At 38.6% G+C, this 23,313-nt stretch overlaps 1 protein-coding gene across 1 annotated transcript; it reads left to right on the top strand.

The window, feature by feature from the left end:
* Positions 1–2,920: 2,920 nt before the first annotated feature.
* Positions 2,921–16,781, top strand: QRFPR (pyroglutamylated RFamide peptide receptor; the record flags this gene model as incomplete). Its single annotated transcript, XM_080343351.1, has 6 exons — positions 2,921–3,260; positions 11,124–11,282; positions 11,822–11,883; positions 12,688–12,923; positions 14,488–14,585; positions 16,378–16,781. 6 exons carry the CDS (start codon positions 2,921–2,923, stop codon positions 16,779–16,781), a joined length of 1,299 nt encoding a protein of 432 aa, XP_080199477.1.
* Positions 16,782–23,313: the final 6,532 nt, after the last annotated feature.

Here is a 23,313-nt window from a genome sequence, read left to right as displayed (position 1 = left end):
CTTTTCCCTACCTACCAATCATTTGTAGCCCAGGGAAGCAGATAAGTCATTTCAATAATTTCAGCAGGCTTTACATGAGGTCACCTAACTCAGCCTTTTTTACTCCAAATATAATTTCATTCAGGTCAAGGAGCTGAGTAACATGGTTAGTAGTGATTTGCCATATCACTTGTATGATGTCCATGCTCATATTGCTTCAGCCAAGAGGATCAATAATGCTCATACAGAATGGAAATTTCTTTAAATCCTACATTTATCTTCTCCATGTGAGTAAATGTTATCTGTAAAAGTACCTGCGTCATGTCTTTATTTGCATGCAAGAACCAGCTAAATCTGCAACTGATGTCATGACACACTTCCATAGCCTACAGCTTCGTTTATATTTTGTAGACTAACCATTCAGATGCTTTTCATTTTTAGTGTTGTTTTATTACTTGCAATGAGCAATTGTAACAATAAAATAAGGATCGATGCAAAACAATGTCCATATCAACCATAAAAATGGATTATTTGCATTATTTAGGTGAGAGATTATTCTTGTTTGTTTATTAAGTTCTTGATACACTCGGATGGTTTTGCAATGAATAACACAACAGTGCAGCCTGTGATGACAGAACGGCCTTCTCCATATTTGGTCCTTCATTATTTATAATAGGAATGAAATCTGTTAAAATGAATCCAGTTTGTTTGTTAACAGAAGAGCTTCTAAATGAGGATTCTGTTATCCACCCAAAGGAGAAGAAGAAGAGAAGGAAAAAAAATTATAAAAGAGGTATAGGAAAGAGTGTATTACTAGAGTACATGAAGGTGTCTTTAGGCTACACCTGGTGTATTTAGTGTACAATTCAAGAGAAGGTGCTGGGAAAATTGAACCCAGGAGTCCGAGTGCTCTATGGAGCATAAGTTCAGCAGGATCATTACAGGACTAAAAGAACAAGCTTTTCTGGCCAGGGCGTGCCTCAGAGAAGGTAAAAGGGCTGCCTGAATGTTGGGAACTAAGTCTAATGAGCACTTGTTTTCCAAAACAAGGCTTAGAAAGCCTGTCAGAAAGGGAGCCTGATTACATTGATCTCAATAGGAAAATGCAGGGCCATACCACACCAAGGAAGGGTGACAGGGCCCTTTCAAGATGGGATAATAAAGAGAATTCTAATTCCTTGCCATTGAGCTATATCTTAAAAGAGGGTCGTCATAGCATTTCGAGGACTGACTTGTGCAGATTGGAGTATATATATAACAGCTCAGGTACAGGAACTGCTTTCATTGATTTCCACTTAACACAGATATTTTGTTTCAAATACCATACAAGGTATCTCCTACTGAGAACATTAACTTTGCTGAGAACCACTTGCTGGTGAATTATTCCATACTGAATTTTCCTTGACAAGCCTGCAAAATAACACCTAATAAATAGATGGCTTCTGCTAGACATTTCTTCATTCTGTTTTATACTTCTCTGGTACAGGTAAGGACATGTACCCAGGACAAGGAGCACTCTTTCTGTAGAAAAGATAATTTTGCGGCATTCTCCCAGATAGTGTTATTTCCTTATGTCTGTGTCCACAGCTATTGCTGTGGGGAGGGGGAATTCTTGCCAGAATGGTTTTCTATATTGTTATTGCTTTCTCTGGATCCCTTTCAATTTAAAATAAGTTGTTGCTGTGTTATCATATAGTACAACAGGGTCATACCTGTGCTAGCGAGAAAGCTGTACTGGGCTATTTAAAATAGGTTGGAAGACAAATCAGTGCATATTTTCAACTTTATCTGTTATTACTCTTGTTATTATCACATGTAAACTGCTGTGGCATTTTCTCTACTCCTGTTGCAGCCAGCTCGCTAAGCACATCTTGTGAGCCTATGTAACCTTACTTAAGTAGCCTAGCCTGCTAGATTGAGTACATTTTTGAGCAGAGGGATGGGATTCTGTTAAACCTACTCCAGCAAGTGTTGGTTATATTCCCTCAGAGAGAGGTATCTTGATGAGGGTCCTGTGAGCACAATGGCCGAAAATTTGGAAAAGTACTTCTCAGGTTGAGCTTTGGCTCAGCATCACGTGAGGGCCTGCAGTGGCATTGGTGCAGAGGGGGCTGAAGGGGGAAATACCATCCCCTTTGCTGCCTTTTCCTGGCTGGGCACGGACGCACTGGGTGCATCAGGAGCCCAGCCTCAGGCAGAAAGCCATGCACCCACTGTGCAAGCTCTTGTATTTCACAGAATCACAAAATGTTAGGGATTGGAAGGGACCTCGAAAGATCATCTAGTCCAATCCCCCTGCCGGAGCAGGAACACCTAGATGAGGTGTGTCCAGGCAGGTTTTGAATGTCTGCAGAGAAGGAGACTCCACAACCTCCTTGGGCAGCCTGTTCCAGTGCTCCGTCACCCTCAGGGTCTGATCCCAGCCAGACACGAGGTTGGCTGGGCAGTTTCATCTCTCACCTTGGGCATTCCCAGCCGTCGGGCACGACTCTCAGCGGCCGCGGGATGTCGGAGGGGATGGTGTCGGAGGGGATGGTGTCGGAGGGCGCCGCCGGGACTCCGCCCGCCCCGGAGCACAAAACCGTTTAACGGTTGTCCCGCTCCGCAACAGCGGGTGCGTTAGCAGCTCGCGCGAGGAGGGGGGGGGGGGGGGCGAGGCGGCCTCGCGCTGCGCTCTGATTGGCTGCCGCCCCGCCCGGGGGCCAGCTGGCCGCGGCGCTCGGCGGAGGCTGCGGGCGCCGCCGTGAAGTTTGCGGGCGGGCGCGGCTAGTGGCGCTGCCGCTGCCCCTGCCCCATCCCCGGCGGGCTGCTCACGGCCCTGCGCGCCCCTGCACCTTCTTCCCCGTGGTGGGCTTCGCCCCGCGCCCCGTCGGAGCAAGGCGGTCCGGCAATGGCGGGGCGCGGGCGGCGGCGCTGAAAGGTGAGCGGGGCGGGCGGCACCATGCCGTCTTTGAACATCACCCCGGAGCAATTCGCGCAGCTCCTGAGGGACAACAACGTGACGCGGGAGCAGTTCATCGCCCTCTACGGGCTGCAGCCGCTGGTGTACATCCCGGAGCTGCCGGGGCGCACGAAGGTGGCCTTCGTCCTCATCTGCGTGCTCATCTTCGCCCTGGCGCTCTTCGGCAACTGCCTGGTGCTCTACGTGGTGACCCGCAGCAAAGCCATGAGGACCGTCACCAACATCTTCATCTGCTCCCTGGCGCTGAGCGACCTCCTCATCGCCTTCTTCTGTGTCCCCTTCACCATGCTGCAGAACATCTCCTCCAACTGGCTCGGCGGTGGGTACCGGGGCCGGGGCGGGCAGTCCCGGGTCGTTACGGGCTCGGCGGCCGCCGTGGGAGGTTGGGAGAATGGGCGGTGGGGCGCAGCGGTGGAGCTGCGCTTGTGGCCGTGGAGCCGCTAGGAACGTCCGCCCCCTCTCGTGAGGCACCCCCGGGGTGTCGGTGTTCCCCGCCGTGAGCCCCGGACAGCCTTGGCCGTTGGGGCCGGTCCTGCGCTGCGCTCCGCGCTCGTACAGCGCTTAAACTCTACGCTGGAAACTTGGAACGCCTGCTCTCTCTAGAGCTGCTGGTCGCGTTCGGAGTATTTTCATCTCAGGACTGAAGCGTTCTCTCCAGGTGTGTAGTTCAGTAACCCCAGCCTGCCGTCAGCTGCTTTTCTGCACGGTTAAATGACTCTATGCCACTCCCTCGGGTTATGTTCAACCTAGGGCACTTCCATGCTTGTATTCGTTAGAAGTTGCAGTGTGTGTGTGTGTGTGTGTGAGAAGCTGTATGTTATGTGGTGCTGAAGAGATAATCTTGCGGTACTGTCTCTTTTGTTTTTTTCTTTTCCTCGAAGTAATGAAATCTGTCTGGCAAGTGGAAGAGCGTTCAATCTTTATTCAGTTCATCCGACAGCAGTCCACTCAGAGTCAGACCTCCTTAATCTTTCATGAGGGGATAAAAATGTATCCTCGGAGAATTAAGGGAGTCAGAGAACATGCAGGATTTATGTTGAAATGATGCATTATTTTTAAGATATGCTCATGTCTTGGTAATTATGTTGTATTCCTTTTGAAGACCTTTGGGCAAGGCCTCCCTGATGCCTAGAAAGAACTATTATTTCTTTCTTTTTTATGCATCTCAGTTCCAAAGTAGTAACGTAGCAAAAAGTCTAAGGTGAAGTAACACTAGAAATCGTGTTTCTCTTCCTTTTCTTGGCCTTAAAACAATGTTTGATAGGCTTAAGTGGAAAAATATAAGGGACACTTTTGCAGCAAGTAGCAGACAACATCTTATACAACCACAAATTGAAATATTTTTCAGAATACTTCAGTATGAACAGAAAGGATGTTCATAAAGTGACACCATCATGTTTCAATTTCCAAAGCTTCCTGTGCTTCTGTTGTTGGGAGACAGTAAAGGTTACATTCACAACATGGAGATTTGATTCCAATACATCTTGTGGATTAGAATGCAGGATGGAAATTGACAGATCAGAAGAGACTTGAAAAGCACATGGATACCTAACCCAATGAAAATTTGGCTTCATTTTTTGTCTGAAAAACAGGAACTCCCTGGGAGAAGTTATGAATACAAAACTCTACTGATAATAAGGACAACTGTTTCATTTTCTTATGATCTGTCTTTTGGGGAGAGTAACCACTACTTTAAGACAGCACAGATGTCGAACCCCAGAACTTTATTAGTAAATTTTATTTGTAAATAAAAAAATATAGAATAAATTGATAGCTATACTGTTGTGTCTTCCTTTTGACTGTGGTAGTTCTAGTTCTCCTTGCTCAAAGAACACAGCAGAAAGTTCCTGGTGGCATCAAGAGGTACCACGTAAATGGATGAGGACTGGATAACTTTCCCTAAAGATAAGAGGTGTGATTCTTCTTACCTGTAAGGGGGACCCTGGTCTGTCAGTTTGACCACACATCTGACCAGAATCAACTGAAAGTTATGTGGGATGAAGGCTCCACCTGAGGTGAATTACAGGAGATATGGCACAGGCATGTGGAACAGTATGGGGAGAATATGTTTTTGCTTACCTTCTCTTATTAAGGATGCTTGACAAAAATCTAGAAGTACTGAGCATAAAAGCTCTAGCATAGTTGCAACAAACATCTTCACATATTTCGTAGTTGAATACTTTCAAGTACATTGTTTTGTGTGTTTTACTGTACTTTTTGTCTGCCCTCATTGCTATGGTCTTCAGTACAAGCAGATCCATAGGTCCCATCAACTTTGATGGCAGTCTTTATGGTTCTGGTAAGATAATTAGCTTTAACTAACACAGTATCAGGAGGACATAGTAAGTAACATAATTGATGTATGTTACCCTTCACTGTTGGGTGTGTGTGTGTGTACAGTAAAATTCAGGAAAACAAATTACAAGTAAATTGATGGTATATGATTCCTGAGACTTATGCTGTGAAGCATTAATTGTGATTACAGTTATACTCAGAACCTTACAGTCTGGAAGGAGTCTTTTCCTTGCTAGCTCTGCTGATTTAATTTTCTGTTTGCCTTTGATTTTGTAGTCTGAAAAAGTTTATTCTTATACACCTTAATGCAACATCTCTGAGCAGTGCAAGCTCTAAATCTGTTCAGAAAAAGGTGATTTGACTATGTAACATATCCTTATTGGAAAGTTATGTACCCTGAGATGTTTGATGCCAGAAATATCTTTGTGTTTTGGAGCACTTAGTCACTTTGTCTTGATTTAGCTGCACTTGCATCACTAAAACAAGCATCTGTACTAGGAGATGTGAACTGAGATGTGTATGATGTGAACTTGTCTTTGATTTGGAACAGCCATAGTTTCAGAGTAGATGTTATCTCTTAAGATATTATGGGATGCTATCAGAAAGGATTAATTACCATTTTCGTCCCTCTAAAGTGAAGGATGAAACACTTTTACCCCAAAGGGTTCCAAGTGTGCATAGTTTAGAATGAAACTCCAAGGAAAATGTTGATAGCTGGTGATGCAAAGTAACTTAAATTTTGGATGGTAAAGTGCCTTCTGTAATAGATAGTATTTGTCAAGATTCTTTAGAAACTGAAGATTTCTCACATTTGCAGCAGTACACTTATCAGAACTTGATTAATTTCTGACAAAACTGGGAAAAACTAGAGTACTGGCATGACTTTTTTTCCATAGTATATTCATTAATATGTTTTAACTTCACCTGCAGTTTAGCAACTTCAGTTTCAAGGAAGTGGACTCCACCTCGCACTGTTAAATAAAGTACAGGCTATTCGAGGTGCATGGTCTAATTGCATGTACTCATCCCATATTATACCGTTTTACCTCAGCTGCTGGAGTTGACCATAAATGGACTTAAACTACCACAGGTCTACTATCCAGTGCTACACTCATACATTTTTCTGGGCAGATGCATATATAATGTTCTTTATCCTCTATAGGTAACACATGAGAGACTTGTGCATCATGGATAGCAAACTACTAAGAACACAAAATGCCTTTATTACCTAGAATGGATATAAAAAAATTTATTGCCCAAGAACAAAAGACCTTTAAGGATATAATCTGTATGATGATGATGACATCACAGAATGGCTTTAGGATTTTGCCTTTGTTATCCTGATAAAAGAGAATCTGATTTTTAAGTGGGGAATGAAATGGCTAAATTATACATACAGGCAAAACATCTGACAACAGAGGCATGAAGAATTGTTTAAAGGAACACCATTTATATCTGCAGACTTCTGAATGTGTTATCATTGGGGAAAACTAATCATTGCTTGAATAAACTATGCAGTTTTCAGCAGTGCATGAGGAGTACTTTTGGGAGCATCTTAGCATCTTGAAAAGTAGAAGCAATTACTTATTTTCATTCCGAATAATCCTCTGCAAATTATTTTCTTTCCCCATTGGAAATAGTATTAAATGCTACAGTGCTGTCTTCACTAACAATTTGTTGGAAGTGTTTGCTAAAAGACTTACATTGTAGAAACTTGAAGATTTTGAAACATATTTAAGACATTAGGTAATGTATATTTTAAAATATTAAAAAGGGCACATGTTTCTCTGCTGGGGAAATGTAAGTGGAAAATCAACAGGCAAAAGAGGAGATACATTTTCAGCAAGTCTTTCCAATAAAAGAACCTGATTTTAAACAGCCTTTAGAAAGTATTTGAAAAATATTTATCAGTTTATTTTTGATTTAGACATATTAGATGCCTAAAACTACTTCATAGATTGCAAAAAAGCTGAAAAAAAATCATCTATTCTGATACATTCAGCATAGCCACAGGAAACTGAAGAGTTGAATCAGAATCTGAGAAACAAATTAAAGTTTTCTCAATGCCTAGTTTTAGCACAAGAAGACTTCAGTGTTGGGTTCCTATCAGAATGTTTACTGTATTGGAGCAGTGTTTGTCTCTGCATTTGGAGTAGTTATGTAGTTGTTACATATTTTGCGCAGTGTAGTATAAAAATGCCCTGGGTGTTCTCAAAGACATGGAATAAGTCTACCTGTGTCCTCTGCATTGGGAAGCAGAAAGTGGCAGCCTTTTTCCCTGAGCTCCATGTGTCTAGAACCTGAGTTTGGCTCTTTTAACATCCATTAATGACCCCAGGTAGGTGATGGTCACACAAGTTTTGGAGTCAGACTCAAGAATTTAAACTCCAATTTAAGTGAGGATCTAGTTAGACTTTTCATTTGAATCAAACTAGTAAACATTGTTTTCAAGAGTAAGTCAGTGATTGCATTAATCCTGGATTTTGATCATTATGTCCTGATTCTGATTTAGGGGCAAGGAAAATGCCTTTTGTTCTGAAAGAGACTGGTTAACTCAAGGGTGGGATGCATATAAGCGGGTAATAGAAGAGTTTCTCTTTTGAAGTCACTCACTTTTTAATCTTGTATACTGTATTTACCAAGTGATCAATCATTCTGAAGCCTGAGAGAAGAAATCTAGTTTGGGTCAATTAACAGTAATACATAGGAGAAAAGAGTAGTCCATGTAGACTGACTTCTGAGAGTGAGTGACTACAACTGGGATGGCAGAGATATGATGTTGCTGTGTCAATGGGCTTTAGCTGCCAAATCCTGCTGGAACTGTATGTTCTGCCTGCTTTTCTTTTTTTGCCTGCTTTTATTGCGCTTCTCTTCATTGAAAGAAGAGGCAAATAATTATCTTGATTTGTTTACAATGATTTAAAAGCTGTATGGATTTAAGATAAGGAATTAGTAATGACAGAAAAAGATGGTCAGCTTGGAAAAAGTGAATGATCAAGCTTCTCAAATTCTTTCTGTTGAAGGTGGCTTTAGTAATTAATGATTTAAATCAGCAGCTAAGAAGCATTGCTTTATATAAATTGTAATGTTGTTTGGAATCTGCACTTCGTAGCTATTTTTCTACAAAGGGGTTGCATCTTGACAGCAATTAAAGAATATGAGGCATCTGTTTAAATGTAGTTCTTTTACAAGGTAGGAAACTACTTTTGATAAGTAAGAGGATATTTAGAATGTATGCATGTTTTAAATTTTTTTCCTTAGGGAAACTTAATCACTATTTTCTTATGTAATTTATTATATGGTTGTCATTTACTAACTATTGTGAAGTTGTTGGCTGGTAGTTGCAGTGTAACTGAAATGCGGGAGGACAACATTATTTTCAGCAGTTTCCTGTAGACAGTGACTGTGCTGTTCAAATTGATGTATCTCTCAGATTTATTTGAAGCAAGTAGATCTCATCCTTTCTTACCTCATTTTTAATTCATAGATTTGAAGAAGAGTGCATGCTTCTCTGCTTCTTTATTGTTTTTCACCTTTGAAAGACAAATAGCTCTAATTGCTTTTTTCCATCTCACAGTCGACTTCTGATTATTACAATTTAGGGTATTCTTTTCTTGACAGCAGCTGTAGGTTTATGTTTATGATCGATATATCTCAATACAGCTTTTAAACATTCTTCCTAAAAGTTTGTCTTAAGCCATATTTGCCTTCTCAGCATTATTTCAGTGCTATTGAACCAGGAAACACTTCACATTCCCTTCCTTCCTCCATTAAAATGAAGTGACTTTCTTTGGCAAATGCTCCCTTTAACCAAATGCTGATTAACTTAATAACTCAAAAAACGCTATAAGGAGTGAGATTTAAACAATCTTGATTGAAACTCACTTAAGTGGGCTTTTTGTTTCTTACTTTTATATGTTACTCTTTCACTAATTGTCATCTTTAGTTAGGATGCAAAATTATGCCTTGAAGAATTAATAAATTAATAACAAAATAAAGCCATTCAAGTGCCTTTATCGTAAAGATAAAAAGCAAATCCATTCTTATTTTCAGATTGGTTGGGAGATATGGAATTTCATTGTATTCTTAATCCAATATTGATTTATTATAGGTAAGTGTATCATGAGAAGTACATAGTACCTGATACAAATGACTAAAGTTGCTAGCAGCTATGTTAGTGAATGGAAAGAAGACTTGAATAATAACAGCTGTTAAACCTTATTTTCTCTAAACCATGTTCTCAACAGTTACATTTTTATCAGCTTGGTTAAAAAAAAGGCATAAAATAGTTATTCCTTTTAAGTCTTCTGTTACTCCATGATATATCTGAACATAAAAGTGGAAACTAGCTTGACATGTTTTTAATGTATCAGTGTTTCACAAAGCTGTTTTTTTACCTGTCTCAGTCTTATTTTATTTTCACTGTTTAAACTACGTTCTAGTAGCATATTTGCCCCCCTCCCCCCAGAAATTAATATGTCTTCCTTATAGTAAAAATAGGGTTTTTTTCCTCAGTTTTTCCAGAATGAGCTTACAGCTAGCAGGCACTTGAGGTTGCATCAGTTTCTTCTTGCTGCAGGTGAAGCTTTTTTACACAAGGCAGTTAAATGTTAAATGAAACATGCATGCATCATTGGATCCAGGAACTGGATTTCACTATCTGTTTCCCAAGAGCTCCTTGAAAGCCTGGCCTAGTGGACAGAAGTTTCCCTGTTCCTTGTTCCCTTCATGGAGGGTAGGATTAATTTTCGAAAGTTTCCTGTTATTTTCTTTTGGTTTTCTATGTTTCTATGTTTTTTCCCCCTCAGGGTGTCTATGGCATCTTAAGGGTTTATTTACAATTGAATAATTGAATTGGATATTCTTTTGCTGTGTTGAGTCTAAGGACTATACCTAGGTAAAGTATAATTAATGATAAGTAAGGGAAATAATCCCAGCCATTACTGAAGTGAATAGTGGATGTTGAACTGTAAGGATGTGAGGAGACTGTCAGAATGCAGACATACAAAATTATTTTAGGCTCAAAAATATGGTCAGAAAATGAGTAAATGACAAGTAGGTTGGGAAAGGCACTAACATAAGATTTTTGAGAAAGAGTAATTTAAACTACAGTTTCTAAGAGGGTTGGGACTTGAGGATGAATAGTGGAGAATACATATTAGATTCTTAACATATTAGTCACTTCTGGGAAGCTATAGCAGCAATGAAATCTGCAGATCTGTGCTAGCTGTGCATAAATACTGTAAGAACCTATACATCTGTGGAGATGCAGGCAGGAAATTGCCTCTAATTTGCACACAGTCATTAACAGAATGTGTTAATCAGGAAAGAGGGAGATTTGGAGAATGGAAAGATGATGAAGATATTGAATTTTTCCGCTTATGCTAGGCCTCTTGGAGGACTCCTATAGATGTCATTTGGCAGAATGATGCTTTAAGTGCCCAAGTGTACAAATAGAGTGGTATTTTAAATGAGCAGAGGAATGTGTTTGCAACAGCAGAAGAGGTAAACTTTTAAACAGTTAACATGAAGACCTTCATAAAACTGGAGCATAATCTGCCAAGGTAAAAATGGTAATAAGTATCCCTGTAACTTGGCACTTTTGGAACTACATGATGGAAGTCTGGGTGGAAAGTGAAATAGGAATAAGTCTCAGACTGATACAGACCTTAGAAGTCTTGGTTTTGCAGATGTAGTGTGTACGACAGAAGAATGACTATCAAAGCTACATTTGATTAGTAGCTTAAATAGGTGACTTAGCAGTTTAGCTGTTAAAATAGATTGAATAATAGTAATCTGTTCTTGCACAATAGCACTTTAGTAATGAAGTCTATTTTTGTTTTCATGAACTACAACAGTTGCATACCTTACTTTCTGACTATTGCAGGTGCCTTTGCTTGCAAGATGGTACCATTTGTTCAATCCACTGCTATTGTAACAGAGATTCTTACAATGACCTGCATTGCTGTGGAAAGACACCAGGGAATTGTGCATCCACTAAAAATGAAATGGCAGTACACCAATAAAAGAGCTTTCACGATGCTAGGTAAGATTTTAGGTATCTCTAGTAATGGTGTGTATAGAGAAATAATCATCAATGTAGACCTGACAGAAAAAAAGGCACTGATATGACCAGTGATTCAGAGGGAGAGTTAATGATAAGCCTCGTAATGTTTATAAAATAGTGCCTCTGTGTATAGTAGTTACTAGCCAAACCCCTCATTTTCTCAAACAAGACTCTGATAAACCTTTGCCAGGTTGCTAAAACAATGTCACAGCTGTAAATGGTCCTTCCATTGTTATATGAAGACAATATATAATACATAGTGTTGCTCATGCAAATTAAGTTGCTTTTACGCATGCACACCAATAAACGAAGGTAACTTGAAAGAAAAGAAACTGATAACAAAAGAGCATGCTGTTATTGATGTGAATGTTGACTGATGTATGCCTCATATACAAAACTTTGTTTTTTATTCAAATTGTCTACTTTGCCTGACTTTTTAAAGATGAAGCTGTTAAACAGTTCATACCAGAACTTATGCTACTTATTGTACAAAGTATTAAAAATGTGTTTGTTTACAGGTGTAGTCTGGTTGCTGGCAGTTATTGTTGGATCACCCATGTGGCATGTGCAACGTCTTGAGGTACGTTAGGTGAAACGGAAATTCATGTTTTAAACTCAGTCCTTGCTGGACCTTTTTGTGCCTTTAGTAATGAGACTGAATAAACTTCAGAGAAATGGGAGTGGGATAAGAGAAGTGAAGCTTCGGTTCTGTGTGCCAGCATGAGAAAGGCTAAGGATTAGGACTTTCATGCACTGGAAGATGGACTACTAGCAGCAGCTAGTCATGTTTACCCTCCCCAATTATGTCAAAGAGCTCATTGCACCTCTGACTTTCACTGTGGCTTACACTCGGTTTATAGGTGCACTGGCACACAGCAGCGTAGGGCTTAGATTAGTGTTTCAGGATGCCGTAGTGTTTTCTGAGATTTTGAATGGTGTCTAGTTTAAAATCTAATTAGCTGCCCATTATAGTTTAAGCAGTTACTGTATGCTTTTGGAGAGGAAAAAAAAAAAAAAAAAGCTTGTCAGAATCTACTGCTTAGTGAATTTTAATGTTAACAAGTATTTTTTTTAAGTGAATAATATGTGAGGCTTCTGTATAACCATCTTGCAAAATACATAGTCATGGTCTCCTTTGAAAATCCTAATTTAAAAAAAAAGGTTTTGAGGAGGAATGCAAATCAGAGCATTTCTTGACCTCTCTTTGTCAACTTGGATCACCCAACACTTGATATGGAAAATGCTTGGAAGAATTTTGTCACTTGGATAAGTCCGTCTGTTGAGTTTTGGTTGTTGTATTGAGAGCAAAGAATATTTGACTGTGCTTGGTTTTTACACTTGGAGTAAACACTTTATTGACTCATATCCTTTATACTTGTCACAGGTTAAATACGACTTCCTATATGAAAAAGTCTATGTTTGTTGCTTAGAAGAATGGACCAGTCCGATTTATCAGAAGATTTATACAACCTTTATTCTTGTTATACTCTTTCTTCTTCCATTGATGTTGATGCTTTTTTTGTACACTAAAATTGGTTACGAGCTCTGGATTAAGAAAAGGGTAGGAGATGCCTCAGTTCTTCAGACCATTCATGGGAATGAAATGTCTAAAATATCAAGGTGTGTAAAGTAAAATATAATTGGAACTTTGACTTCTGTAAAGCATTTTTTTTTTTTCCTGGCAGTTCTTGAAAAACAGTGTGAAAGGAAAAAAAAAAAATCTATCCTTATCCTTTGGGAAGTCTACAAACATGGGCCAGCTTTTAAAGCTAACTAGTTATTTAACACTTAGATATCAAATTTAAGGCCACTGAAACAAGTTGTTTTCTTCAAAGTATATTGTAGCCACACTTTGGAACTCAAGCCCTTTCCATAAAGCTCATATTATACATTGTGAAATGTTTGTTTTTGAAAAATGTAGACCATGAGTTAGAAGATGACTTAGGGAAAATGCTGCTACATTATTTCTCTATGTTCTATGGAAAGTTCCACCTATAATTCTGAGACTGTGCACACTGCTTTATGGTCCTATTATAAGTTAAAAAAACCACAAATTAGTTTAAAAACTACTTTGGTACGGTTTATATAGCTTCTGAACAGTTTTGAGTGTTCTCAGATAGGTTTGCGTTAGACTATCCAGATGGTAACTCTCTGAAAAGTTATAAAAATCAGCAATTATGTATTTTGCTATTTAGAACTAAATGTGTTCTACCCTTAATATTGCCTCATGTTCTTTCCTTTCATTTGGCAAACTGATCTGTTCCCTGGTGTGCTAGAAACCTCTAACAGTTTTGCTCATTGAGGAGAGTATCACCTTAAGCATTGAATTTAAGGAGAAAACTGACAAGCAGCTTAAAGTGATTCTTTAGATATTTGTCTAACAAAGTGCCTAAGGAAGTGGACCCTGTAAGTCGAAACTGAAAGAGGATGCAATTTCACAAGAGTTAAGGTGACATGTAATTTTTGGGCTACTCCTCAGCTTATTTTCACACAGTGGGGAGAAGATCTTGTAATTGCTACCAGTGACGTTTTGCTACTTTAGCTAAAGTGAGAGATCCATCTTGGGATCTATAAATGCAGTTACATGAATTATATATCTGATGATGCCAATAAATTCATGTATATCTTGAATTTGTGAGATATGCTAGTGGAGGCAGGAAATATATTTCTTGCTGTTACTCCAGCTTTTCACCCACCAGCAAAGGTTGAATGTTTCAGGTATAGTTTCATTTACTTGCTGTGAAATTCTGTATGTCATTGGGTGCTGCATGTATGGTCAGTGCTTCCAATTCTAGGAAAACACTCTTGTTTTTTTAGCTATTAATGGAATTTCATGTGTTTTTGGTTTGTTTCCCTACCTCTCTCACCCACCCCCTTCTATTGGAATTGCATCTGCTTGAACGGAGTGAAAATATCCTGCAAGATATGCTAGATGTCATTGCTTGCTGCAGCTGCAAAGTGCATTGCTTTCGCAAAAGAGAGAAATAAAAGGTGTTAATTTACGTACTAGATTTATACGATGCTGCCTATTTTGTTGTTGTTGTTGTTTAAAATGGAATCGTGTACTTCTGAGCATTCTTTCAGGGTTTTATTGCAACCATCAGAACACATTTGCAGATCTAACTTAATGAGACATATATAGCTACCAGTCGTTTCAGTATGGAATGTCTTGATGCAATTTCAGGAAAAAGAAACGAGCGATTGTAATGATGGTGACAGTGGTGTTTCTTTTTGCGGTCTGTTGGGCCCCTTTCCACGTGATTCACATGATGATAGAATACAGTGAGTATCTGCTATGTGTCATACAATAAAGCCTTTCTTAGTTTTTTTGATAATGAAACTACAGGTTTTGAAAAGCTGAGGCTGCTACAGCATTTAGCTATAGAACACCTTCTGCTAGCAAAGGCGAATGTTTTGCTTATCAGTCCTGAATCACTGTTTTGTAATAGATATACGTAGCCAACAATAGATAAATGATGCTGAAGTCTGCAATAGACAGATCTGCATTTTCTGTAAGAAAATGACTATGTTTCAAGAAACCTTTTGTTGGGTGTATTGTTCGGGAGATACTATATAGCTGAGATACACCTGTGTGTCAGCCACATCTCCTGCTCTGTGAATAAAAAAACATGGGTTTTTTTGGCTGTAAACCCTACTGGCCTTCATTGCAGGGTGGGTGGGAGGGAATCCAAACTTTGTGAGCTCTTTTAGAATGTAAACCCTTCAGAAGGGAGATTGGCATTACTTCTGAATTTGAACAGCACATAATCCAGTCCTGTAAAGGAGGTTTACTAGATGTTGCAAGACTTAGGAAAATGCAAGACCTGAATGCTGGGATAGTGAGGATATATCTGTAGCTTCTTTTTCTTTCTATGTCCGTCATGCTACCCTCATTAGCTGAAAGGTTCAAAGTACCTGACAAGAAGGTAAAAATTATTTCCAATTGTAAAGCCTCTTGAACAAGTAACTTTTAAATTCAAATTTAATTTTAACTTCATGTATGAGCACTTCTATTTACATCTATCTAAGATGTCATACTGGTTTGAGTTAAATTGCTAGGAAATATTTGTCTTTTCACTTGCACTGGATTTAATGAGGTAATCATATTGGAAATTTAAATACTGGACATCATAGTGATAATACACAACTAATCCAGTTGAACCACTATGCTCTGGACTGCATAGTAGCTTGGAAATGTCCTATATGCTTGTTATCTTTCCTTTTTGCTATGTGCTCTATTTTCTGGGGTCTTGTACTGTTCATCTCCCATCTCTTGCTAAGGGACTCTTATAGTATGTGGGATTATGCAGCTAGCAATATGTAGAAAGTTCAAAGTAGTTGTTGTAATCTACTTGCAAAAGGCAGCAGCTGCCTCTTTGCCTTCTATCATAAGCAAGGTCATAGCAGAGAAACTGGTAGTCCTGCAGCCAGTCAGCTGAACAAAATTACATTGATGCCTTGTCAGAATCAGAAATGCAGAAGCTGTAACTATCAAAGTTGTCTGCGTTGTCTCATGTTAAGATTGTCCATAATGCTCCACAAGCTTTGTTTATATAATATTTTGTTCTCTTTTCATTGCTGATTTCAGGGATTATTTCAGGTGCTGCAAGGTCTTTAGTTTATATGCCATGTAAACTTTCGTGTGATACTACTTATTAGAAGTTTGGTAGCTGTTTGAATTAAAGCAATTCGTAGTCTTCTGTGATAAGAATGATTAAAAAGTGGGAGACGGGACCAAGCAGATGCATTTTTACTCTGAGCTGGTCTGTGTTAATACAGAAAGCAGCAACATGTGACAAGATAGGGATTGGTGTTTATGGTGTTATGGCAAGTTTTTTGGCTCATAAATTGTCTCTTTTGCATTACTTTGTCCTTCTTTACATATATACAGAGCAGGACTGTGTGGTAGATCTTGATCTTGCCTTGCTGATAAAATCGTGTTGTTAAGAACCTCCAGCAAGGTCTTTTGTGATGTCAAACAAAAGCTTCTAATGCTGGACTGGATATAAATGGGCTAAGTAGTGGGTATTTATGCCATTATGTGCTTACAGCATATTTCCTTTTTCCTTTCCAGGTAACTTTGAAAAGGAATATGATGATGTGACAGTGAAAATGATCTTTGCAATTGTCCAAATCATAGGATTCTTCAATTCTATTTGCAACCCTATTGTGTATGCTTTCATGAATGAAAACTTTAAGAAAAATTTTCTGTCTGCCATCTGCTTCTGCGTTGTCAAAGAAAATGCATCACCGACCAGGCAATTTGGGAACTCGGGGATTACTATGAGACAGCAAAAGGCAAGTGTTTCTCAAAGAGATCCCATTGACTCAGATGAAGCCAGGAGGGAGGCATTCAGCGATGGCAACATTGAAGTCAAGTTCTGTGATCAGCCAGCTTCAAAAAGGAATTTGAAAAGGCACCTTGCCTTATTCAGCCCTGAGCTTACGGTGCATTCTGCATTAGGAAGTGGACAGTAACATCACAAAGATTTTGAGGATGGAAAAAGCATTCTCTTTATTTCATAATTTTGAATTAACCATTTAAAATAGTTTTCTACTCTGCATGCTGAAATGAGGGGAACAATATTTTGTGGATTATGATAATGTTGGGGTAATGGTTGAGAAAATGTAATATATTTTATGAAGACGAGGATTAAGACTATGGAAAACAATATTACTGTGTGATTTCCAGGAGAGAAAAGAAAAACCAAAGACAGACAAACAAACAAAAAAATCCCACAAACGTTTTTCTTCTTAAGTTTGCCCTCTCCTTTATGTAAACCAAATAGATGTTGCTTCCTCTGTTTACTTTGTGTCTGGACATTGGCACACTGCTGTACCATACACAGCTGAAGATGGGAACTACAGAAAAAAATGCACACTTTCTTTAGGTAACTTGGGAATCTAACATGAGTTTAACATCGTCTGTAAGGTCTGCTTTCTGCAGCTCTGAAGACAGAGAAACTTCAGATCCGAGTTCAGGAAAAATGCAGACTGAGATGCAGTTCTAATTGGCAAAGTATATGAACGAGCCAGCCAGAATTTGGCTCTGAAGAGATTAAGATTTAAACATTGCATGTATGTTCCGGTTTTGTTAACAGGAAGCATATCAGAAATTAACAATGCATGCATAATTAATGACTGTTTATACAGGTTAATTCTTGGGTACAAAATCAAATGTTAGTGTATTCCCCTGTTAACTGCATTGTTCCTGCTGAAAAATGTTGAAATTGAAAAAGTGCTGTACAAATCAAGGGTCTGCAGATGCTGGAGATGTGTCTATATAATAAGCATTGAGTTTAACTTAGTCATGTTTGGACATATGACTTATGGATTGAAAGTGTGGTGAATGTGCGGTGTTGCCATTTTCTGGAGGCATATAAGGGCCAGACCCAGAGCCTGTTGGGACTCTACAGAAGACTTAGAGTTGAATATCATGCTCTTTTGACTAGACACTTCTCTGCAGACATGCACAAATTTTTCTGTCTCTCCATCATTAATTACTGTCTAAGAACAGGGCCAATGTGCTGTTATTTTTAGGCTTACCCAAGTTGAAATCCATACAAATTCTAAAAATTTTTTGTCTTGGTGGGTCGAACTGAAGAATTTTAAAATCGAAGGTTTCTTGCAAGTGTGGGACTGGGGAAGAAGTGTGATTCAGAGTGATATACTATGATCAGATCCCACAAAAGAGGCTTTACATAACTTGCAACTCCAGCGGAGGTTAGGTTGGACCTTTAATTGCCTGTGAAATGTTGGTCCACTTTTCTGTCATCCTTTGTCTCATCTAAAGGACCTTGGTGCTTCCTTGGCAATAATTTTTAAGGTTCTTTTCCATTGCCACTTACGTGTCTTTGTAAATGAAAATTTAGTCTAAATTATCTTTGTATAAATTGGAAGTAATCTCATCCTTCTGTAATGTTTGCAAATTTCAATTGAGTAAGGGATTCTGATGATGGTTTGTGACTTACCCTTTATTTACATATATATATTATTTAGACTGCATATGATATACTCATATGCAATGACAGGGGACCACTCCTGAATTGTTCTGATAACCAGTAATTCAAACCACTCTTATTTAAATAAACATATGTATTAGATAAAATAGCGATTTTGTAGAGCTATGTCTGGGTAAAACATGAGTGAGCTCAGTTTCTGTTTTAGACACTCATGTAGACATGCCCTTGTCCCTTATCTTTGAATAATGCTGTAAGAAACAGGACAGTTTTTTTGCCTGCGATTACAACTTTGGCTTCCTTTGAAATACAAACTACGAGAGAAATGGTCTTCATCTTTCCAGACAGTGGTCTTTTACTGGAAGTTTTCTGCCCTAGAGAACAGGGGCTCATGGAGGTTTGTTATCATGGTTTTCCTCATTGGTGTAAAGTTTATCAAGCTGATGATGAGAACTACAGGTTTCGACAGATTCTGTAACTGAAAAACACTTTAAGTTTTTCATTTATTTGCACTGCTAATTTTGATGATGGGTTTTAACAAGTATTTAACAAAAACTTCTAAGTATTTTATGTTTTTGACTTATCTGTTTCTTCTATTGTCTTATACAATGTTATGTCAATGAGTAACTGTAGTTGTATTGTATTAACTTTTTAATTAAAAAGTATTAACTTTTTAATTAAAATTTCTTTTTTTGTCATTGCTGGTACTGTGATACACTGGGTACATCTGCTATAAACTTCATTCTTTGAGTCTCTTTTTGTTTATATGTTTGTATGTGCTTTTCTTTGTGGTTATTTTCCAGACCTGTTTCAGGTACCAGCTGTTACTGCTACCCTGAAAGATGTGATTTAAAGGACTTTACAGAATAAGGTGAGAGAGAGGGGAAAAAAAAAAATACAGTCTTTTGGTAGAAGTGGTAAATGTTTCAGCACAGATAGATGGTTAAATTAAATGTAAACCAAACTACCAAAGACAGTTCTTGCACTGTCCTATATTATTCATGCATTTTGACACAATAGTTTTCTCAGAGCCGTATAATCTTGTAAAGAAGTCCTAGCTGCAGGGAATAGAAAACCCTTTATTGGTTTAAGCAGAACCAAGATTTTGCCCATGTTTTTTTTAATGTCAGAGCTTCAGCTTTGATTTAACTAACAAAACAAATCATTCTATTGGTTGGTAGCCTGTCTCTTGCAGTGGTACATATCCTGTGTTTCTGGGTATGCGGCTGTAGTTGAGGACTTCAAACCAGAGACGGGTAGCACTGCTGTGGAAACCACAGCCTTGCTGTCCACCCAGCTTGCTTGCTTATTCCCATTTTATATTAACAGAATTGCATTGTGAATCTGATCAGAAAAATTTCTGTCTAATGGTTTAACCGGTGAACAGAAAAGATAACCATGTTCATTTCTCTAAACTGAGAGCATTTGTCAAAAGTGTTGTGTTCTTTGAGGAAAAATGCTTCATCAGGAAGTGTACTTTAGAATATCTTAGTAACAAATCACTTAAAGGGTTCTAACTTCTTAGACTTTGCTCAAAATGTAGAGATTTTTTTTTTCCCTTTTTCCCTCCTTGCCTCTAAGGAGTAAAGCCTTAAAGTTACAATGAGGTGATGCCAAGAACTGGCATGTGGATGCAGACAGGAGTCTGAAACGAGATATTCAGCTGAACAGGGACTCTGGAAATTTTAATGGACTAGGAAAAAGTGTCAGGCGTATGGTCTTGCTTATATAAATCAGCTGAAATTGGAGAACATAAACAAGGAAAATGGTGAGTAGAAGAGAATGAACCCTTTTAGTGATTAACAGTGCAAATACTACAGAATTCCCTTTTTTTTTCTGGGAGAAAAAAATGAAGAGGATAAATATTATGTGAGATTTCTTCCTGACAGAATTATTTCTTCTGTTTTGGGGGGAATTAGTTTCAGAGGACATCAGATGGACTGATTTGAGGTTTGGTTTTAAACTAGAAATAGGTGCTGGGCTGTAACACTTTATGGTGAATAGACAGGGAATTATGCTTTCATTGAGGACACTTGATGCTGTTATGGGCTAACAGGGTGCTATGCAGGCATTACATAATCTGAAGATGATGAACAACTGATCAGAGAGCTTGCAGTTCACTGTAGCACTGACAAGCTTTTTTAAGAATTTTGTGATATCGAGTGAGGGGGACATCGAGATGCAGACCAAGAGCTGTTCATTTGAAGTTTCTCAGTCCTCATGTACTCATTTCTCTACAATTGCTGACCTACGGGGTTACCATTTTCAGGCCTAAAAACCACATCAGCATAGTGTCAGTCCACCAATTTCTTCTGTTGTTAACAGAAGATACCTTGTTTTGTGGAGCATAGCCAGATTTTTAAACAAATGTCCTTTTATTCAGCACCTGGATAGAAACATGTAATTAAGATTAGCTGCTGAAGACTAAGTTTTTATTGATTTCAAACATCTTATTCACATTCAGAAAGCCTTAAACTCTTTCTTAAACACACTGATCACAACTCTTCCCTTCTCATCCAAAATAAGCGCCTGCAGCTACATATTACCCTGGCCTATAACCTTTCTGTTCCCATTGCACAAGCAATTCTTGTGGGTGTGATGGCTTTTTTTTTTCCCCTAGTTGTTACTAGAAAATTATTAATGACTTAGAAAATGGCATCTCTTGGAATTTTTTACTGTTGTGAATTTTGTAAATTTCTCTTTGTGTGATGGTAACAGTTAAAATGAAATAAAAAGTTAGAATGAAGGAAAGGAGGAGAGCAATCATATTTAAAATAACGTATCACCATTCTGTGATACAATCTCATATTGTGAGTCTAGAGTTGTAACTCACTGGGTTCAGTTGCTTCTTATGGAATATGGTCAGCTTCTGAAAAGGACTCTATCCTAAAATGTCACAGTATTTTCCTTACATTGAAGGACTTTTTTCAGCTCTCCTGTCTTATACTTTTTTTTTTTTCTTTTAAAGTTTCTGGTTGAAATCTCTTTATAGCTTTCTAGTTTTTGTTCACTCTTTCTGATGGCAGGACTCACTTTTTCTAAATGATTCATACCAAGGTTTCTTGGGAGTCTCTCTTGTCAGGCAAGTTTACTGATTCCTTGCTCATGGTCTTTCTCTTCTCCATCTCAGCTTTTGCAAACATGCATGATGAAATTGTACACAGTGTTTCAGCTGAGGCTTTAACAGTGCCTCATGGAATAAATACTGGTATTTTCTGACAGCTACATCATAGCTGGCTCTGTTTGCCAGAATACAAGTGCCTTTGGATGCTTAACTGTCTCCTTGTACAGAATTCACAGTGTGTGACTGTGGGTACTAAAGACTGTGGGTCTTTACAAACTGGAAATTCTAGTTTTCAGACTTCAGGTGATTTTTCCCACATCTTAAACTTTTATCTTTAATTACATTCAAATTCTTATTTAGACTCTCTTTCCCCCATGCTTCGGAGCAAAGCCTTAATTAAATAACTTAAAGTTTAAGGCAAGGTGTCCACATTTCTCTTATTAAGTCTTTGAAATATGTGAGAAGGATTTCAGATATGTTCAGGGTGTTTATAACTAATTTGTAAATCCATTTCATTTTCTCATCTGAAATAGGTGTTCTTGCTACTTGTAGTTATGCCACCTTCATATATATTATAATGTATGTACAAGTAACTGTTACGTGATCAGACAGTTTTCCAGTAGTATCACAGGTACACTTTTTTTCTTCAACAGCTTGTTCAAGCAAAAGTTCTGCAAGATTGAACAGTATCTCCCAGCACTGAGGAATGAATTCTTGATGGAATAAATAAAGCAGAAGACTTACACATCTGTGTCCGTGGAGGGAAAAGAGTTTGGGTGGCTTTAATTTTGTGCAAGCCAGTCATTTTGCAGGCAGATATTTGCTGATGAGGTTACAACAAGACCTTGCCCACTGTACTGGTTACATTTGGCTTGCATATGGTAGGAAATCTCGAAATTATTGAGACACCTGCACTTATCTAACAAAAGGTTTGCATGTATTAGGGGAGCTGCAGATTCACTAAGAGGAGTGTATGCAGCTGTCAGACAGTCAGTCAGCATCAGGCCTGGCTGCAGCTGTAATGACAGTGAAGGTGGCGAGATGAGCAGCAACACATGATGTGGGCTGAGCCAGGCAGCACTGATAGAGTTATTGAGGCCCCTGTAATAAAATAGATCAGCTCCACTTGACGTCGTTGGTGTAAACGAGCTGTTTTTTGCCTTTCCATCTGGCCCAATTAATATATGAAGAAAATGCAACTTCCATCAGCTCAAGCTTCTGGTTGCTTATTAATACTTTCTTCCTGTGGTAGCTTACAGGTACTATATATTGTTATTTCTGAATTTGACTTTACGTATTTCTATTGACACTCTATTTCTAATTCTACTTAATGACGCATTTCTATTTACATATTCTATTTTATTTGACTACATATTTCTAATTCCTAGGAAGTAAGACTTCTCAATGATCTGCCAGTGGCACTCAGAATTGAGTTTTCTTGCCTCAGGTAACAAATGTGGATGTCTGTCTTGATTATACACAGCTGAACCATAGCTTATAAAAAGATTCACAAACTTTCTTCTTGGAGTCTGTAAAATATGTTCTGTGTAGCGTCTTGTGTGTGTGACAACAGAAATGTAATGTTCTTCTGCTTCTCAGTTCTTGCCTCTAACATATGGTTTCCGTAGGCACGTCTGTTAAGTGCCCAGCTTAGCTATTAGTAGGTTTGATCCATAGCTGAAGAGTCTTAGACATTGCAATCATAGAACAACTAAGTGAGTGAAGTGGGTGAAGTATAAAAATATATGCTACTAAATATCACATTGAACCTGTTTCCTCGTTCAGACTTGAATATCAAAGAGCTTATTTTTGCCAAAAACATCTGAAAAATCCCTTGCCTACAGCAGCTCCGTGCGGATGTGCTGTGACCGGTCTCGGGCTGTAGATGGCACCATCGCCGAACACGAAAAGCCATCATGGGCTTGCTCTTTGGATTTAGGAAGGGTTGATAGAGCTCCCGTCTCCCTAGAACTGCACATTAAGGAGA

The sequence above is a fragment of the Nesoenas mayeri genome (assembly GCF_963082525.1).
Source record: "Nesoenas mayeri genome assembly, chromosome: 4".
Lineage (NCBI taxonomy): Eukaryota > Metazoa > Chordata > Aves > Columbiformes > Columbidae > Nesoenas > Nesoenas mayeri.
Note: the sequence above shows the minus strand (reverse complement) of the source record. Positions and strands in the feature narration are given on the sequence as shown.